Source organism: Aristolochia californica, unplaced genomic scaffold, assembly GCF_029961685.1.
Source record: "Aristolochia californica isolate CCGP_79_NKW_82.1479 unplaced genomic scaffold, dmAriCali1.0.hap1 SCAF_15, whole genome shotgun sequence".
Taxonomy (NCBI): domain Eukaryota; kingdom Viridiplantae; phylum Streptophyta; class Magnoliopsida; order Piperales; family Aristolochiaceae; genus Aristolochia; species Aristolochia californica.
This window is the reverse complement of record NW_027181826.1, coordinates 24,861,526-24,878,400: the sequence shown is the minus strand read 5'-3', so window position 1 is coordinate 24,878,400 and position 16,875 is coordinate 24,861,526. Positions and strand designations below refer to the sequence as shown.

General features: G+C 38.0%; 2 protein-coding genes and 1 pseudogene across 3 annotated transcripts; 1 reads left to right on the top strand and 2 right to left on the bottom strand.

Annotated features, from left to right (window-relative positions):
* Positions 1–2,404: 2,404 nt before the first annotated feature.
* LOC137952236 (RCC1 domain-containing protein RUG3, mitochondrial) lies at positions 2,405–8,224 on the bottom strand. Of its 2 annotated transcripts, none has more exons than XM_068799331.1 (6): positions 7,659–8,224; positions 5,351–5,490; positions 4,859–5,053; positions 3,892–4,020; positions 3,554–3,709; positions 2,405–2,884 (listed from the first exon to the last, which is right to left on the bottom strand). In XM_068799331.1, exons 1-6 carry the CDS (start codon positions 8,150–8,152, stop codon positions 2,691–2,693), a joined length of 1,308 nt encoding a protein of 435 aa, XP_068655432.1. In that variant the 5' UTR covers positions 8,153–8,224; the 3' UTR covers positions 2,405–2,690. The 2 variants fall into 2 exon arrangements, with proteins under 2 accessions (XP_068655432.1, XP_068655433.1); XM_068799332.1 differs by having other exon boundaries at positions 5,351–5,497; positions 7,659–7,767.
* Positions 8,225–9,067: 843 nt separating this feature from the next.
* Positions 9,068–11,029, bottom strand: LOC137951299 (pentatricopeptide repeat-containing protein At2g13600-like). Its single transcript, XM_068797882.1, has one exon. The coding sequence runs from the start codon at positions 11,027–11,029 to the stop codon at positions 9,068–9,070; it is 1,962 nt and encodes a 653-aa protein (XP_068653983.1).
* Positions 11,030–11,566: 537 nt separating this feature from the next.
* LOC137952211 (protein PLASTID TRANSCRIPTIONALLY ACTIVE 14-like) lies at positions 11,567–16,005 on the top strand (annotated as a pseudogene).
* The last annotated feature ends 870 nt before the right edge of the window (positions 16,006–16,875 follow it).

Here is a 16,875-nt window from a genome sequence, read left to right as displayed (position 1 = left end):
GTTGCAAACTGATTCTTTATTTCATTATAAAATAGTTAAAATACATCAAAGGCTTCAGATTTTTCTCGAATAAGATAAATACAAGATCATCTGATAAAATCATCAATAAAAAAAATAAAATATCTATGACCAAACTGACTAGTCCAAGACAAGTACCCAAGACATTTGAGTGCAAGCTCAAATATTTTACTTGATGAAACAGAAAAAAGCTCAGGTGATCCTTGCCCAATTGACATGACTCGCATTGAAAAGTAATACTAGAAGGAAAGTCTGGAATTACTTGAATCGGTTTTGTAGGAGATGGATGACTGAGTTTGAGATGCCACTAAAAAAGTGAATCAATTGTGAGTAGAGCATACAAAGTAGTGTTTGGGTTGTGGATATCCAGATAGTAAAACCCCCCTCTCTCATGAGTAAAACCAATCATTTTCCTCGTCACGAGATCCTGAAAGACACAATGAGTTGGATAAAAGGTGAAATAGCAATTCATGGACTTAGCCACCTAACTGATGAACAACAAATTTAAAGGAAATTTTGGAACTAACAGTGCAGGTTGAGGGAAAAGAAAAGGAGTAGGAGTAACATTACTCACTGCTTGTATTGGTGAAACTGATCCATCAACAAGGTTACCATGCTTAATGAGACTATACTCTTTTAAGTTAGAAAATAGTGAGGACATTCCTGACAAGTGTTTTGTGGCGCCAAAACCAAGGATCCAAAGATGGGGAATGAGACATTGAGAATGCAGACATACAAGTGGGAGGACTCGTACGTACCAAGGATGCAAAAAAAAAGAAAAGATAGCTGTGTGATACATTGTGAGATCTATTGTTGTTGTTGTGAGATCTGTTGTTGTTCTTGGATTAATTTTTGTAATTCATATTGAGTACCAAGTGAGACTGATGTTCTAGTTTCAGACCCTGGGGTTGTACCCATGCGATAATGTTTGCCCAGACAACCTTCCCAAACTTTATCCAATATACGAGTAATGATTTGTGCATCCACAATGAACACACTTGCGCTCAGATTTACCATCTCTTAGGCCTCGTCTCTTGCCTGAGTTATCTTTGCCTCTGCCTCTACTTCTGGCAATCCTTGTGTGTGCTCTGGATGTCTCAATGAAATTAGATGTTGTAGCTGATGTATTAAGAGTTGTAGCTTCACCTACTTTGGTATCTTTTCCAGCTTTAAGTACAACTGTCTTTCAGGTATCTATACCCTATTCAAGGTAGTAGAGAGGTTAGGTACTTCATTCAAGGCCAAAATTTGTACCTTTATGTTGTCAAATTCAACACCCAAACCATCCAAAAACTTTGCCATAAGGAGTTGACTTTGTTGTTTTCGGAGTTCTCGTTCATTCGTAGTAAATGGATGAAAGACATTAGTAAAGAACTATAATATTTTTTCATAGTTCTATTACTCCTTTTAAAGTTAAATAAATATGTATATAGTTCATAAACCTTGGAAAGATTGTTCTCTTGTCTACAAAGGACTTCCAAAGACAACACATGACTTTAGCAGTTTCAAAATTGGCTCCTGATATTAGATTATATGTTGTTGACAATCCAAGTCATCACTTGACTGTCTTCAGCTTCACAATCATCATTTTGAGGAACAAGAAGGTCATCCCTAATAAATTTTATTTTTTAAGTACATTCTAACAGATCTAGACCAAGTAAGGTAATTATCACCATTCAACTTTTTAGAGGTGATAGTAAGAATATTTTTACCATTTGGATTATATGATTCTTTATATAGATTATAAACCTCACCAAAATCAATTAAATCATATATATAAGAATACCAAATAGATCAAATAAAACTTCCAAAAAGTTCAAAATCAACCAGCTTAAGTGAGCCCCACCACATAAAATTACAATTAGGGCCGATAGATGATGTGCACATGTTAAGAGATCCAAACAAATCTAACACAAAGATCAAATTCTAGAAGATACGGTGCACTGAGAGTAGCATTAGGGCTGACATCAATAGATGCCAAAGGTGATGTCAATAATGACAGGTCTAGAAATTGGTGCCCATCTCAAGATCAACATAAAAAACCTTATTTGGTCACTTTAGAACATCAAAATCCCATTCTTAGAATAATAGAACTAGTAACCCTAGGGTTATAGCAAAGAAAAAAGGAGAAAAAAAATTGAATTTTACTAACCAGTAGCCAAAAACCTTGATAAAGACTCTTCCTTTATGTAAAAAGTCTACTTCAATATGATTAAAAAAACTTGACAAAAAGTCTTCCCAGATGTGATTTATTACTCTAATACCATGAAAAAATTAAGAAGAGAGAGGGTTGAAGAAAATGAGAAGGAGAGAAAGTTGAGATGAGAGAAAAGTAGGAACAGATATGTGACAAAGGACTTGGATGCCAATCAACCTCTATTTATAATAAAAGTTTGGTATAATCATAAAAATGCCATTACATAAGTGTAAACCCTAATATCTCTATATCTCCTATTCTACATGTCCTCTTACATTAAACTTGGTCCATAGACATAGGTGGACATACGGAACAAGATTACATCAAAATATATAAATAAAGATAAGATAAGATAACCAAAATACCTCTATACTTATTTTTCAACTGTTGTTTTTGCCCTTATAGCTGCATTATGAAGTTCAATTCATGTGGACTGAAAATTTGGTCATGGACAAGCTTAAACAAGCTTTGGAATCTAGGCTGGAGTCCTTGACACCAGACACATTGCATGAGATGCACCAACAATGACTGCGAGCACATGATGCTCACCCAGCTCCTCCTCATCCATAAGAAACTTTACTTCAACAGGTGACGGTTGCTTTTCAGGGAGCCCAGGAACACCGAGTTGGCAGTCCTGCGAATTTCCCCACATGTACAATTTCCCCTTATCTGTCATTTCAACAAATAATCATCATTAACTCTATGCTGTACAAAAATCAAAGAAAATAAGATTCCGGTTATGAGATCAATAAAGTTGCTGCATGAAGAAGCAGAGAATAAATAACACCAGAGAGCCTAAGAACACTCGTGTATTGAGCACAGAGACGAGATGATTACATAGTCTCAACTTGAAAATTTCTGATAATTTCTTGAAGTGTTATTTCATTCGATCTTGTTTTGAACATTTTTCATCTTCTATTAAATCTTTCCTTTTTTATTGAAAAACTTGTTTAAACCTTCACTTGAGGAATATCAAACGCCAGCACTAGAAAGTGAGTATCATATCACAGTTCATAACACCACAAGGAATCAAAACTTAATCATATATAAATTTGGACCATTGCTTTGACAGTGAAATAACTGTTTATCTAAAAATATTTACCGGTTCCCTGAAAAAAAATTAAAAAAAGATTAAAAAGTAATCCTTCACAAGCACTGGTGGCTGCAATGGGTAAAAATAATGGCACACATCTCGCAGAACATGACTTTATAATCTAAATATGAAAATGTTGCAGTACATTAAAAAAAGAAAAGAAAATTCTGAATATGAAGTAATAATAATGTATTTTGAAAGAAAATATACCAATAAACCTAGATAAGTTGAATCAAAACAGTTACCTGTGATTGCAGCCGAAGACGAGCCTTCGCATGAAATGGAGACAATACGTTCGCCAGATAAAGCATCGATCATTAGTGGGACCTTCTGACTTTCTAGAGAACCATGACCCAACTGACCATGCCCCCCATGACCCCATGAAAAAACTTTACCCTCATCTGACATAGAGGCAAGTATTATAACGAACATGTCACAAAGAGGGGAAAAAAAAGAGCTCCAACAGTTCTCTCTCTATTATGATGGACTAAAATCAAGTGCTCGACGTTCTGCAATTAATTCAAACCTCACAAGAGGACACGAGTTCCATCAACTGAAGCAATATTACAGGATAGGACTTTACCTGTTAAGGCAAGAGTGTGATATCCTCCACCAGCTATCTGAATAATACGAACATCTTGAAGACTGGGAACAGGTTTTGGTCTCCAGTTACTATTCCTATCACCTCTTCCAAGTTCATAATTGGAGTTGGCTGTAAAATATTAAAGAAAATATTACTACTTTAAACGTGCCAAATAGGTCAACAGGATACTACATTAAACCAAAATATGATACATTAATTTCAACAAAATCCAAGACAGAGGAGGCCCAATAGATACAGAGCTTCTGACAAGCTTAATATGCACATACCCCAACAGAGCCAAACTCTCACGCCCTCAACAATGACATGTGAGTTAATACAACATTTCCTTAGGGCCTGTTTAGAATCCACAGAAAAGAAAAGGGGAGAGAAAGATGTTTTCTGTTGTTTGGCAGCAAAGAATCATTGAAAAAAAATAAAATAAAAGAGAAAGCTTAGTTAATAAATTTTCTCTCACAAAATGATAGAATTTGGGGAGAAAAGAAAAGAAATAAAAATTTGAGAGAAAATTTTAAAATATTACTAATTTTCTTTTCTTTTTCATTCATTTTCCATGTGTATCCAAACAAGAGAAACTACATTTCTCTTCCATTTTCTCTCTCATTTTCCATAGGCATCCAAACAAGAGAAGAAAAACCTTTTTTCTTTTCTTTTCTTTTCTCTTTCTCTTTCTCTTCTCTTCTCTTTCTTTTCTTCTCTCTCCACTTTCTATGTTCCAAACATAGCCTTAGTATTCTCACCATGTCAATGCCAAAAAAGATTTGAACATACAAATGTGAAGAGAAGAATTCCAGGGGATTAGCATTCACAACAAACAAAATATGCTAGATTTCACTAAAATAAAGAGATATCTAACATCGAACTTTGTTAAGTAAAAGTGAAAAGTGATCAATCAAATAGAGATAATTTAGAAGTAACATGTGCTAAATAAAAGAGTTTCAGGACTCACCTCCCCAGTTCCAAACCTGTCCCTCTAATGTAAGAGCCATTGTGAAAAAACCACCACATGCAACTGCAGCAACAGGCACTGGTAATGCATTAACTTTGGTGGGAGTGCTAAATGCACCACCTTCACCTGGCCCACCTCCACCACCTAGTCCCAATCTACCATCCCCTTGATCTCGGCCCCATGTATAAAGCTCACCTACATGAGTCACCCATGTTTTGATCATGAACATACATGTAGCACATAGAAATGAGATTTAATCATGTATCAATGAATTTAACGAATTAGCAAATCTCAGATCTGAATATTCCCTAAAATTTCTCTTTCTCTTCTTTGCACTAACGATACCTTGAAAAGTAGAAAGTACATAAAATTGATAATAGTAAGTACATTGCAACTTGCAGCAGAAGTGTTTTTGCTACATGTATATACATAAATGCACTCAAACTGCCTAATATGGAAAATTCATTAGTTAATGCATTGCAATGCACCGACCTGAATCTGAAATTGCAGCAGTATGCGTCCCACTAGTTGCAATCTGGCAGATTTTTCCATTCCAAGGACCTATCACAAGTCTAGGTAACAATTCCCTGTGGTAAACTGAATGCCCTAGGGCTCCAAATCCGCCATAACCCCTGCAAACTTCAGTCAATAGAATGAACAAGTCACTGAAGTGAAGTATGAGACACTTATTCATTTTGAAGTAGAGCTCTGTAAGACAGAAGCAAAATATTTTTACTTTTGTTAGTTCAAACACCGCATAAATATGGGATGCCTTCAGAAATTAATTTAACAGTCACAATCCCCTGAGAGACAACTAATGCAGAGTTCATCCACTTATCAATGTCAGAGCAGAAAATCTCCCTTCTAAGACCAAAATAATTAAACATGCACAGCCTAAGATCTTTGGGGCAAAGGAGCTCTTATATGCACAGTAAGGGAGATTTTCCATGAAAACAGGTGTTTAACTTTGACTTCCTTTTTTTATTTTTGAAATAATGATGATTTCCTTAAATAAATGAATAAAAAGAAGCCCAAAGACTGGGAAAGCATGGTAGTCAAGAAAGGGGGGAAAAATTCCCTTGACTTCGACTGAAGCTCGGATGGAAACCCCAGATCAGCTGGGGTAGTGGACTTTCTCATGGCCTATTCTGGACCAGCGTATCTTTGCAATTCTGTTGAAGCAGAATAAAAGCTCTTCTAGCTGGTCTAAGAATATATGTTCAGCACTTCGCAGACCCAGTGATGATAAAAGGAGATTCAGCATTGGCAGTAAACTGGTTTCAAAAGAACAACTTCCCAATGGAAGCTTAGGCATGTCTCGGGATGAAATCAAAGAAATTTGTATCCTTCTTCAAATTGTTTGGCAGCACTTGTTTTGTTCTGCCAATAGCACTGCAAATAAAGTAGCCAAGGGGTTTCCTGTCCAGGCCTTGTAGTGGGGAGATTGCTCTCCCTTGAGAGACTTTGTTTAACATTCTATTACTTTTCTTCTAATAAAACATCACAAGTTCCACCGAAAAACAAAAGAAAAAGATCCATCAGAGAGGAAAAAATTCAAGTCTTTAATAGAATTACAATTTAAGTGTCTCCACACAGTTTGTTTTCACTTCATCCAAAGGCAACAGGTTCCTGATTTTAACTCAACTTTAGTGAATGACCTACAATAAGACAAGTCTCTTACATTGGTCAAAGGAAAAAGAAAAAAAATTGCTTTCCATTGAGTTACTTTACTTGTGACCGCTTCTCCATCAAGTTTTCTCTACAAATCTCCTCCTAAAAATAAGAAGGCCCTCTCTAACAAGCCTCACTAAAGACTGTGGGCAAGCAAGCCCATCATGATGGGAAACTACTACATAAATAGCTACATTAACACCATCATCATGAATATTCAAAAAAAAAACACCATCATCATTATTGGAGCCTCCCAACCATGCTGCAGGCAGTGGCTACAAGAATCTCCTCATCCAGCTTTATCCTTAAAAACATTATTGCTAAGTTCACACTTCTTTAAGCCTTTTTTCACCACTTCCTTCTACATAATTTCTGGGTTTCCTCTATTTTTTGTGCCTTTCCAACCCAAATAATGGCAATATCTTCTTAACTGTGCATGTTTTTCTTCAATTGAAATGACCAAACCACCTCAATCAACTAACTGCCTACTTCAAGCATTTTCCACATCTCGAAAAGTACATGGGTAATTAATTTGAGGTTCACTTTTAAGAAAATAAAATGCGAGTTCAAATTTAACTAAAAGCAGCTAAAACCAACTTATCTCGGTCTGGGGCTCAAGATCTCCCTCCATCAAGGGAATCCGTATGCCAGATTTTATTTTATTTCGTTTTATTTAAAGAAGTCAAATAAGCCAAGTGGCTGAGGGGTCAATTCTGAAGGAAATTGAGTGATCAGCTCATGGCTGCCAGTTTTCCTTAGTCACCCCTGATCAATGAATCCACTGGCCAACAACTGAATTTTTTTCTGATGCAAAGTTTTCATTTTTATTCTTTCACAAAAGGAAAAGCGTTGTCACAAATGCAGATGTGATGCAACTGAATTCGAAATGCAGTATTACTTCATATGCTCAAACCTGCAGCCATCATATTATGAAGAAACAGGGACGCAGCCAATCACTACTATCCTCAAAAATAAATTCGAACGACGAATAAGACTAAAAAAGCAATACTTTTCATATCGATGTATCGAAAACATATTGGACAATGTAAAGCGAAAAAAGAAACAAGCTTTCTTCCAGAATTGACTCATGACAGAGAAAATAATCACGAAGGAACAGAAACCTACTGACCAGGTGAAGACCTCGCCATCGCGAGTTAGCGCCACAGAGTGGAGGCCACCAAGCGCAAGGCTCCTGACACCATGAAGGTTCGAATTTAGAGTGGGCACAAAAGCGTAACTCTCATGACCAAACCCAAGACGTCCCCCATCTCCTTTTCCCCAAATCCAAAATTGCCCATCGACGAGAAGAGACGAGTGGAAGAGCCCACATGAAATGCCAACCTCCACGCCCCCCTCTGCCTTTGTGGCCTCAGGAAGTCGACCTGAGATCGGAGAGAAGCGGAAATCAGGAGGAAGATGGAGAGACGTAACCGGGGTGGGATAATAACGCGTCTCCTCGACGCCGCCGCCGAGCTGGCCGGAGCTGCCTCGTCCCCATGACAGCAGCTGGAGAATGGTTGTAGGCTCTGGTTCGGCAGGCTTCCAGAGGATAGGAGCGGCAGAGGAATGAGAAGAAGAAGAGAAGCGACGGACCAGTTGAGGCCACCGGAGGCGGTGTGCCATGGAAGGTAGCCGCACCCTTAGAAAGATACGTGTAGCAAAGCGAATCCGCCGGCGAGCGCCAAAAGTAGGTCTTCGGCTGTTCTGTGACTCGGGCAAATGTCTGACGACGTACAATACGATATAATAGAAGAAGTATAAAGCCCATTAGATACTTTGGTATGTAAAACTTTTGCTAGGTAACTTGGTTAGGATTTGGAGATCCTTCATCAGTGTTGATGTGCTTTAGGACTCAAATTTTGAGACATGAAACACCTGTAAGCGAGTCTATTATTCAAATACTACATTTTGGTACTTACAAGTTAAAATAAAGCACCAATTTAGTGGCTTTCAGTTTGGGTACAATAAGAGCCAATCACGGGCAGAAAGTGGAAACAGATGTTTAGGGAATGAACTTCCATGGTCACCTAGTGGTGGTCATGTTGCCTATTACAAATGCTAGCTTCTGTTCAGTCAAGGCAATTGTACTAGATATTCGTCTTTCTTCAGTCACAAATGAGTATGGAGCATGAACAATTCAGATCTAAATACCAGGTCTGAACTAAATGAATAAAAACGAAAACAAGTGACAAGTCCGAATGCTTGGTATATTAAGAATTGAGAACAAGGCAAACATGTTTTATTTCCAGCAACAAGAAGAATGAACTTTATGCCAGTAAAGATATTGCTGGTCTACCCTTCCCAAGAAAGGCAAACAAGTCCCCTGTTTTGAGCCAGAGATAATCACTGAACACATTTACAAGTATGATCAACTGTTTCCTCGATTACCCTAGGGCTCACTGGATGACCAATTATAGTCAATACATTTACTGAACAACTGTTTTTAAAAGATCCCAATTTCCCTTTGGATGGCCAATTGCTCAACTCCTTCTCCTTGTTAGATTGTCTGAAGAATGTCTTCTATCTAGAATTTGAACTCTAACCAACACCTTCCACAGACCTATGTCTTCCTCCATCAATTTCATGAGTACCACTACTAATCTCCAACCAGCTGCATCCAGGCCTTTTCCCCACTCCCATGTCTTTCATTGCTTTTCTCACCTTCTGAACGCCTTCCATCCTCCCCACGTCAGCATATATATTTGACATTAAGGCCTGAAACCCAGCTTCATTTGCATCAAGTTCTAAGAGATGTTTTAATGCTAATTCAGCCTCATTTATAGCACCATGTATTCTACAAGCACTAAGTAATGCTCCCCAAACATTTGGACCAGGCTTTTTGGGCATTGAAGCAATTAAGTTCTTGGCCTCATCAATGCGTCCTCCTCTAGCCAGAAGATCTACTACACAGCCATAATTCTCATCTGAAGGTATGAGACCAAAATCTTCTGTCATAATTTTGAAGTACTCTAAGCCCTTGTCAACAAGACCTGCATGGCTACAAGCAGAGATGAGAGCAACGAAGGTGATCTGGTCAGGCTCAACATGATTGTCACTCACCATGCTTAAAAATATACTAATTGCACCTTCTCCATCTCCATTCATCCCAAATCCATCAATCATTGTTGTCCATGATATCCTGTTTTTCCTGGGCATTCTGTCAAAATGAAATTTGGCTAATTCAATCTTTCCACACTTTGAGTACATGTCCACCAATGCATTTCCTACTAGTATCTCTACATCTAAACCATACTTGATACAATAGCAATGAACTTCCTTGCCACATTGTAGCAAAGAAGAACGAGCACATGTCGGAAGAACAATGGCCATGGTCACCTCATTGGGTTTTGTATAATGTGTCATAGATCGGAAAAGGTCCCATGCTTCAACAAGACGGTTATTCCCTACTTGTCCAACCATCAAAGCATTCCACATTGGAGTTCTGTTGTACTGGAAGAACATGCTATCTACTTGAAATACCCGCTTAGCATACTCAATCAAACCACACTTGCTGTACATGTCTATTAAAGCTGTTGAAACAACAATGTCAGGACCAATCTGATTTCTGACAATAAAACCATGCAATTCTTTTCCTAACTGCAAATTTAAAATGGATCCACATGCATTGATCAGCATGCTATGGGTAAAGTAATTTGGCTTAATCTCCCCACGTGTCATCCCCCTAAAAACTTCAATTGCACCAAAATGGCACTCATTGTTTACATAAGCTGAAATTAATGTAGACCAAACCACAACACATTTTTCAACCATGAAATCAAAAGCACGTTGGGCAAGCTCAATTTTCCCACATCTGCCAAATAGATCAATTAGAATACTACCCACAAAGGTATCACTTTCAGTAAATGTGCTTATCTTCTCTGCATATGCATGCACTTGCATACCAGAGCCTATATCCCTCAACTGTACACAAGCGGCTAGAACACCCGCAACCGTGTTAGCATTGGGTAACAGGCAAATACCCGTTTCATCGCTGATTCCAGCCCATTCTCCTCTCATTCGTTTGAAAACGAGCAGAGCCTCATCTGCACGACCATTCTGGGTATAACCCGAAATCATCGCCGACCAGGTAACAACATTCGGTTCCCTCACCCGCTCAAACACCTGGCGAGCACTGTTGCAGTCCCCGGCGTGAAAAAAGCACGATATGGCCGTGTTCCATAATGCGGGACCTGGTTCAGAGATTTCATCCAGTACTTGGAGTGCCTTGTGAAGGTAACCACATTTCGCATACATAGTGATGAGCGCATTGTTAACGTAAGGATCCACGCCGAAGCCGCGCTTGAGAGCATTTGCATGGACGGATCGGCCAAGGGGGATCAAGGAGGGGTCGGCGGAGCAGGATTTCAGGAGAACTGGGAAGCTGAATGTATCGGGTTGGAACCCATCGCTTCTCATGCGATGATAGAGTGAAAAGACTTCCCGCCATTTCCCACCCTCACTAAAGAGATTTAAAAGCGCGGATGAAGCCTTCTTCGTCATTCACCGGAGGGCGTCTACCGTCCGTCATCCCAGAGACGCATGAAATGACTCGATGATCATAAATCCTCCTTACGAAGATTGCTCGCAGATGAAGCTCATATATAGTCAAATCAAGGCATTAGGTGCCATACCTATCCTTATCTACCTCTTCACAAAACTATCGTTTACTTATAAGAGGTATTATAGTATTTGTTATGTAGATTAAAATAAAGAACATCTCTTACATATATTTTAAATATTTCACAATTAAAAGAAAATTTTGAAAATATTTAAAAAAATATATTTAAAAAACCCTAAGAAATCCAAGAGGAGGGAAGTAAGGGAGGGCTTCAGTTCACGTTTTTAGAGAAGCCCTCCCTCTCTCCCTAAGCACCAACTCCTCAAGGACCTTCCCTTGCTTTAATGTAATATTTAAATATTATATAATATTTAAATTATAAATATAATAATATTTTCCTTTTAATTCATTGTTTTAAATTGAGAATCCATTAAAATTTGGTCATAAATGCCAAATGGCATGGATCTTCGTTAATTGTTGATGCCCCTCCCCAGAGAATTCGAACAGAAAGCACCATTTTGCAGAAGAGGATAACGTTTCCGACTCATCGCTCGTGTTCATCCAAGCTTTCGAGGTAGCTCTTTCAATTCCCGCTTCGTCGTTTGCTCTATATGGCTCCTCTTCCTCTTCAGCACGCCAGCCAAACTGCCGTCCTCCACCAAAAGGTTCCATTCTCTGTCTGAACTTTCTTCTCGACTCTTCTTCCTCTTACTTTCCTCATTCAAATGGGCTCTTTTGCTCTTAATTGGAACAGTGTCAAGGTTTCAGAAAAGATTGCTGGCAGCGACCAAAGAGTTCTTCGCTGAGTGACAGAGGAAAGAGTGTAAGACCCATTTGTGCAACTGCTGAGGCGCCTCCGTTCAGATTATTTGAGCCTCCTCAAGTTGACGACTCATCTTCAGAGGTACCCATGAGCGTTATATTTCTCATTCTATCTCTCTTTTGCTCTATCTCTCTGTCGCCCCTGTTTCTCGATGTATTTGATGTTTGGCTGTTGTCAGTTGGTACCGGCTGATTCTGACTTCTACAAGATAGGCTATGCTCGAAGTTTTCGAGCTTACGGTGTTGAATTTAAGGAAGGTCCCAGTGAATTCGGAGTGTACGCTTCAAAAGATGTTGAACCACTTCGAAGAGCTCGAGTGAGTGCATTGATGCTAAACTGTGTTTCCCAACCTCCCAAAATTGCTCTACAAAGTGTGAATTTTCTCCTTAACTATTAAATTGGCGGACAGATGCATATCGCTTTAAGTCACCATTAGAGTTAAAAAAAAAAAAAAGAAGTAAAGATTTTTAGATGCTGCAAGTTTCGGCCTTGTGAATATATGAGAAACATGAGCATCCTGTCTGCTTTTTCATAAATGCAGGTTATCATGGAGATTCCACTAGAGCTGATGTTAACCATTAGTCAAAAGCTCCCCTGAATGTTTTTCCCTGACACCTATAGGTCATCCTATATTTGATATAATCAACTCAACCAATCCAGCGGTAATGTTCTCGTCTCTGCATTTGATGGAAGAACGTGCTCCTGCCTTTTATATCACTATATAATCAATTCTCTTTTTTTGATTTTTAGTTTTCTGAGTTGTAGAAAAAAGAAATATTTCAAAAAAAAATTTCTTTCCTTAGTCCCCTTTTTAAGTTTAATGTTTCTCGTACTTGCCTTTTAATAATTTCTAGCCCTTTCTCTATCAGACAGATTGGGACTTGAGATTGGCATGCGAGGGTAACTTCTGGCAGCTTTATGGGGACTTCTTACCTAGTGTAGATGAATGCACTAGCTTGCTTTATGCACTATTCTTGTATGTAATGATGCACATAATTAATTGTACTTGCTTCCTTACCAATAACATCAATAAGTCGATACTGTACTCTTCCTTCAGCATTCTGCCGTTCCTCTTAAGATAAAGAGACTTGCTTGTGATCCTGAAAGATTCATTTGGGCAGTGGGTATTGTACAAACACGTTGTATCAATTTGCAGATGAGGATTGGGGCTCTTATCCAAGATTCTAATATGTTGATACCTTATGCAGGTAAGCTTTCTGCTCTTAAAATTTTTCAACTTTTCGTAGTAACTTAAGGCTTAATAAATCTGAATATTTCATCACTAAGTGATATATAACTAGGATGTCTCTTTTTTAGTGATTTATCAGAAACAGATTTCTTGTTTTCATATTTGATACGTCGCATACTCATTCCTGTATTTTAGAAACAAAAAAGGTTTTTTCAGTGTAACATCTGAACAAGTTTTTGGCTGCATATAATTGGTAAGAATCTGAAATTAGAAGTCTCGTTTTGTTAGATATGCTCAATCATTCCTTCCAGCCAAATTGTTTCTTGCACTGGCGTTTCAAGGACCGCATGCTTGAGGTTATGATAAATGCTGGGCAGAGAATAAGGAAAGGAGATCAGGTACACATTACCTTCTAAGTTCAACCCATCTTCTTTACTGGTGGCTGATTTTATTTTATTTTTTGGAATGGCGATAGTAACAAATTCTAGTGAGGGTGATTTGAAAATGTCTTGGCCACTATCTTTTCATTCCTCAAGAAACTAGGGTTTTGTTTTTTCACTCAAAACATGGTTAGGGATGTGGTGGTCATGATTTTAGCACTTAAAACACCAAAAGCATCAGCAAGTGAAATCCACTTTCAGATTATTTTTAAGTTGTAACTTTCTTATGAAGATTAATGTTTCTCCTGTTAGTCCCTTTGTTCTTGTCTTGCATAATTGTGCCTGTTTCATAGGATTGACATCAATTTTGTATTCTACTCTTTGCAGATGACTATCAATTATATGAATGGGAAGAAGAGCAACATGTTCATGGAAAGATATGGCTTTTCATCATCAACGGTATTTGCTCCTGAAACCCACCTTGATCAGGATAAGTCTTTGTAGTGTAGCCCTGAAATTGTTGAAGTGGAGCGTTCCTTTTCTTTAGTAATACTCTTTACCTCTGTTTCCCACTCTCACGAAAGAAAATTATTTCTTCTGAACTGTAAAAGCTGTATTTCTTCTGGACAACTGAGAGGAGCAGTTGTAAATTGAAGACTTAAGAATTATCCCCCATGAAATTAGTTGTTTATTTTATTGAAACAGTTATCCTCTTTCATTGTTGTGGGCTTCTCCTCGACAAAAATTATTTTGCTTGCACCATCACTTGTGTGCTAGTTTAGCAGGTTTGCACTCTAACATTAACTAGATGTGAAGAAGCAGATGGTACATGCCTGTACCATTGTTTGTAAATGTCTGCCAGCTGAAGGCACACTGAACTCAGATAGTAGTTGTTGCTCTTCATGATTTTCATTGTATTTTAGGTTGAAACTGGGGAGGTCCTACCCATATGCTGTGTGTATTTATTCAACTAGTTGGCATTATCATTGCCTCTGCTTGCTTAAAAGAGAGTTGTATAGATTATAAGGCACACTAGGAGGCCAAATTCCTAGATTCTTTCATCGTGTGTGTCATTGACTAGTTTTCATGTGAATTCACTCATGGATTTTCCACATGTATGCAGAACCCATGGGACACCATACAGTTTTCTGGCAATGCACAAATTCACTTGGACTCTTTTTTATCAGTGTTCAATATATCTGGCTTGCCTGAGGAGTTTTATCACAATAGTAAGGGCAATACATTATAAACTATCCACAGAGTTTGACTAATCAAGTTCTGTATCCCCTATCCCTAGTAGAAGCGGCTATTATGCTGTGGAATAACCATGTCTCTTGTTACATGTGAAGCTTGGCATTCTAGTGGCGAAGACTTTTTGTCGATGGATCTGTAATAGCTGCTGCACGAACTTTGCCTACCTGGTCAGATGGTGATATACCTCCAATCCCAAGTGCAGAAAGGAAAGCTGCTAAAGAGGTGCAAGAAGAATGTAGAGAGAAGTTGGCAAAATTTCCGACCAATTCCGGGGAAGATCAGCAAATCTTAGGTAAACACTCATAGATTCTATCCCTTTAGGTAGAGAAACTTAGAATTGCATATAAAGTTAGTTTTTACAAATATCATAATATCCTTTCTAATGCTTGTCAGTGACTAAGTTGTTGTTTGTGTATGTATTGACTCACCACACTTACTGCATATGATATATCTGGCCTTATTACACTGAGATAAAGAAGTTTTCCCACAAGCCTTTGATATTTTCTGATATCCATATCTTCTCCAGTACCTGCACGGACCTTTATATTTGAGTCCATAGGGGTTTCTACTGGACTACACCCCATCATTCATGTCTCCTCCAGTAGATCAAGGACATACTTCCTTTGAGATAGTACAATCCCATGTTTGGACAGTAGTACTTCAATACCCAAAAAATATTTAAGTAGTCCAAGATCTTCTGTTTTGAATTTTGCACATATTTTTTCTTTGGTTTCTTGGATGCCCTCGGGAAAGTGTGAGTAAAATGATCATTAAGTTAGCTTACAGTAGTACTTTTTTTTCTCAGAGAAATTGATCATTCAGGGCCACCTTGGAGACGGCATAAAACAGAAGGAAACGTGTGAGTAAACGCCTCAAGTCCATGAACGAATTCAACAAACAAAGAAACCTCGAAAATACAAATGTTTGAGCTCTGGTACGAAGTTTAAGGCTTTTCTAAGCGGTTTGCAACTGATGGATAATAAGGGCTGTGAAGAGCACATAGGAAATTTCTGTTCCTTTGTTTTCTCTTTGCCGTAAGCAGGAGAAAGGGTAAATGATATGAAGGTTTGGAGATGATGACGATAGAGTATGTTAAGTCCATGATGATTGGTTTCTTTCTTCAACTGCGAGAGAAGCGACCAAGTCGTCCATTCTCTGCGGCCCCTACAGTTTGAAGTGGTAGAGAAAATTCTAATAGGAAAAAATGTCCATCTCTACCAAACAAAAAAGTCCAAGGTATCATTAAAAAAATGAAAATTGAGGATCGGTAAACACTGGTTGGGAAACACTGATATTGTACAATAATGAGGCTGCAGGCCTGGAACTGGAAAATCATCATATACACCATGAAAGAAAACAAAAGGATTGTCCAGAGAGTCCAGACACTAAACCGCCAAATTAATTTTAAACTTCCGTTCTGGAATCCCAACCATGGCAATTGACAACTAAGCTGAATATTTCTTTTTTTATTACTGCTCAAGCAGACTTGCCAGACATAATACTATCAAAACCCTGAAATTATTTGTATTTTTGATAAATTTCGAAATAATTTTAAGGTCAAATTGTTAGGATCAATTAGAAATCTCTTTGTTATAAAATTCCACCAAGGTATTAGGGGTTGTATTAGTGGAATTTCCCAAACATGGATAACAAAACTTTGGTATACATTTTTAGTGCGTGAAAATATTTTTTTTACTTATATTTATTATATTTTTCAATTTTTTACATACTCATGTTTGGATTTTAAAAAAAAATTGAACATCCAAAATGGAAATACACAAATGCTGAGAGAGATAATTCATAAAAGTATCAGTGATTTTTATGGATTGTAAACTCTTTCAGTTTTTGATATATTTGGTTTTGTAAACTTCGGAAAAGGGGGGGGGGGGGGGGGGGGGGGGGGGGCGCGAGGCATTTTCAATTGAGTGTTGTCTCCCTAACTAGAAGTTAGTTCTAACAAAAATTATAGCCATTACATAATTTAATTGATCAAAGCATTTACGATGATCTATGATTGTTAGTCCGCTTTTTGTGAATAAGCAAGAAGTGGGTTGTTTGGCTAAGGTAAATATCCCACCGCATGTTAACTTGAGAATTTAATTTTTTTAAGTCTTTGAAATTTTTGGATCATCAGGTCATTTG

Bases quoted from the DNA above. Each gene is read 5' to 3' on its own strand.
- LOC137951299 (XM_068797882.1), bottom strand. From the start codon at position 11,029: ATGACGAAGAAGGCTTCATCCGCGCTTTTAAATCTCTTTAGTGAGGGT.
- LOC137952236 (XM_068799331.1), bottom strand. From the start codon at position 8,152: ATGGCACACCGCCTCCGGTGGCCTCAACTGGTCCGTCGCTTCTCTTCT. The intron at 5,054-5,350 runs GTCGGTGCATTG...TGACTCATGTAG, and splicing joins TGCTGCAATTTCAGATTCAG to GTGAGCTTTATACATGGGGC. The intron at 2,885-3,553 runs GTAACTGTTTTG...TTGAAATGACAG, and splicing joins GTCTTCGGCTGCAATCACAG to ATAAGGGGAAATTGTACATG.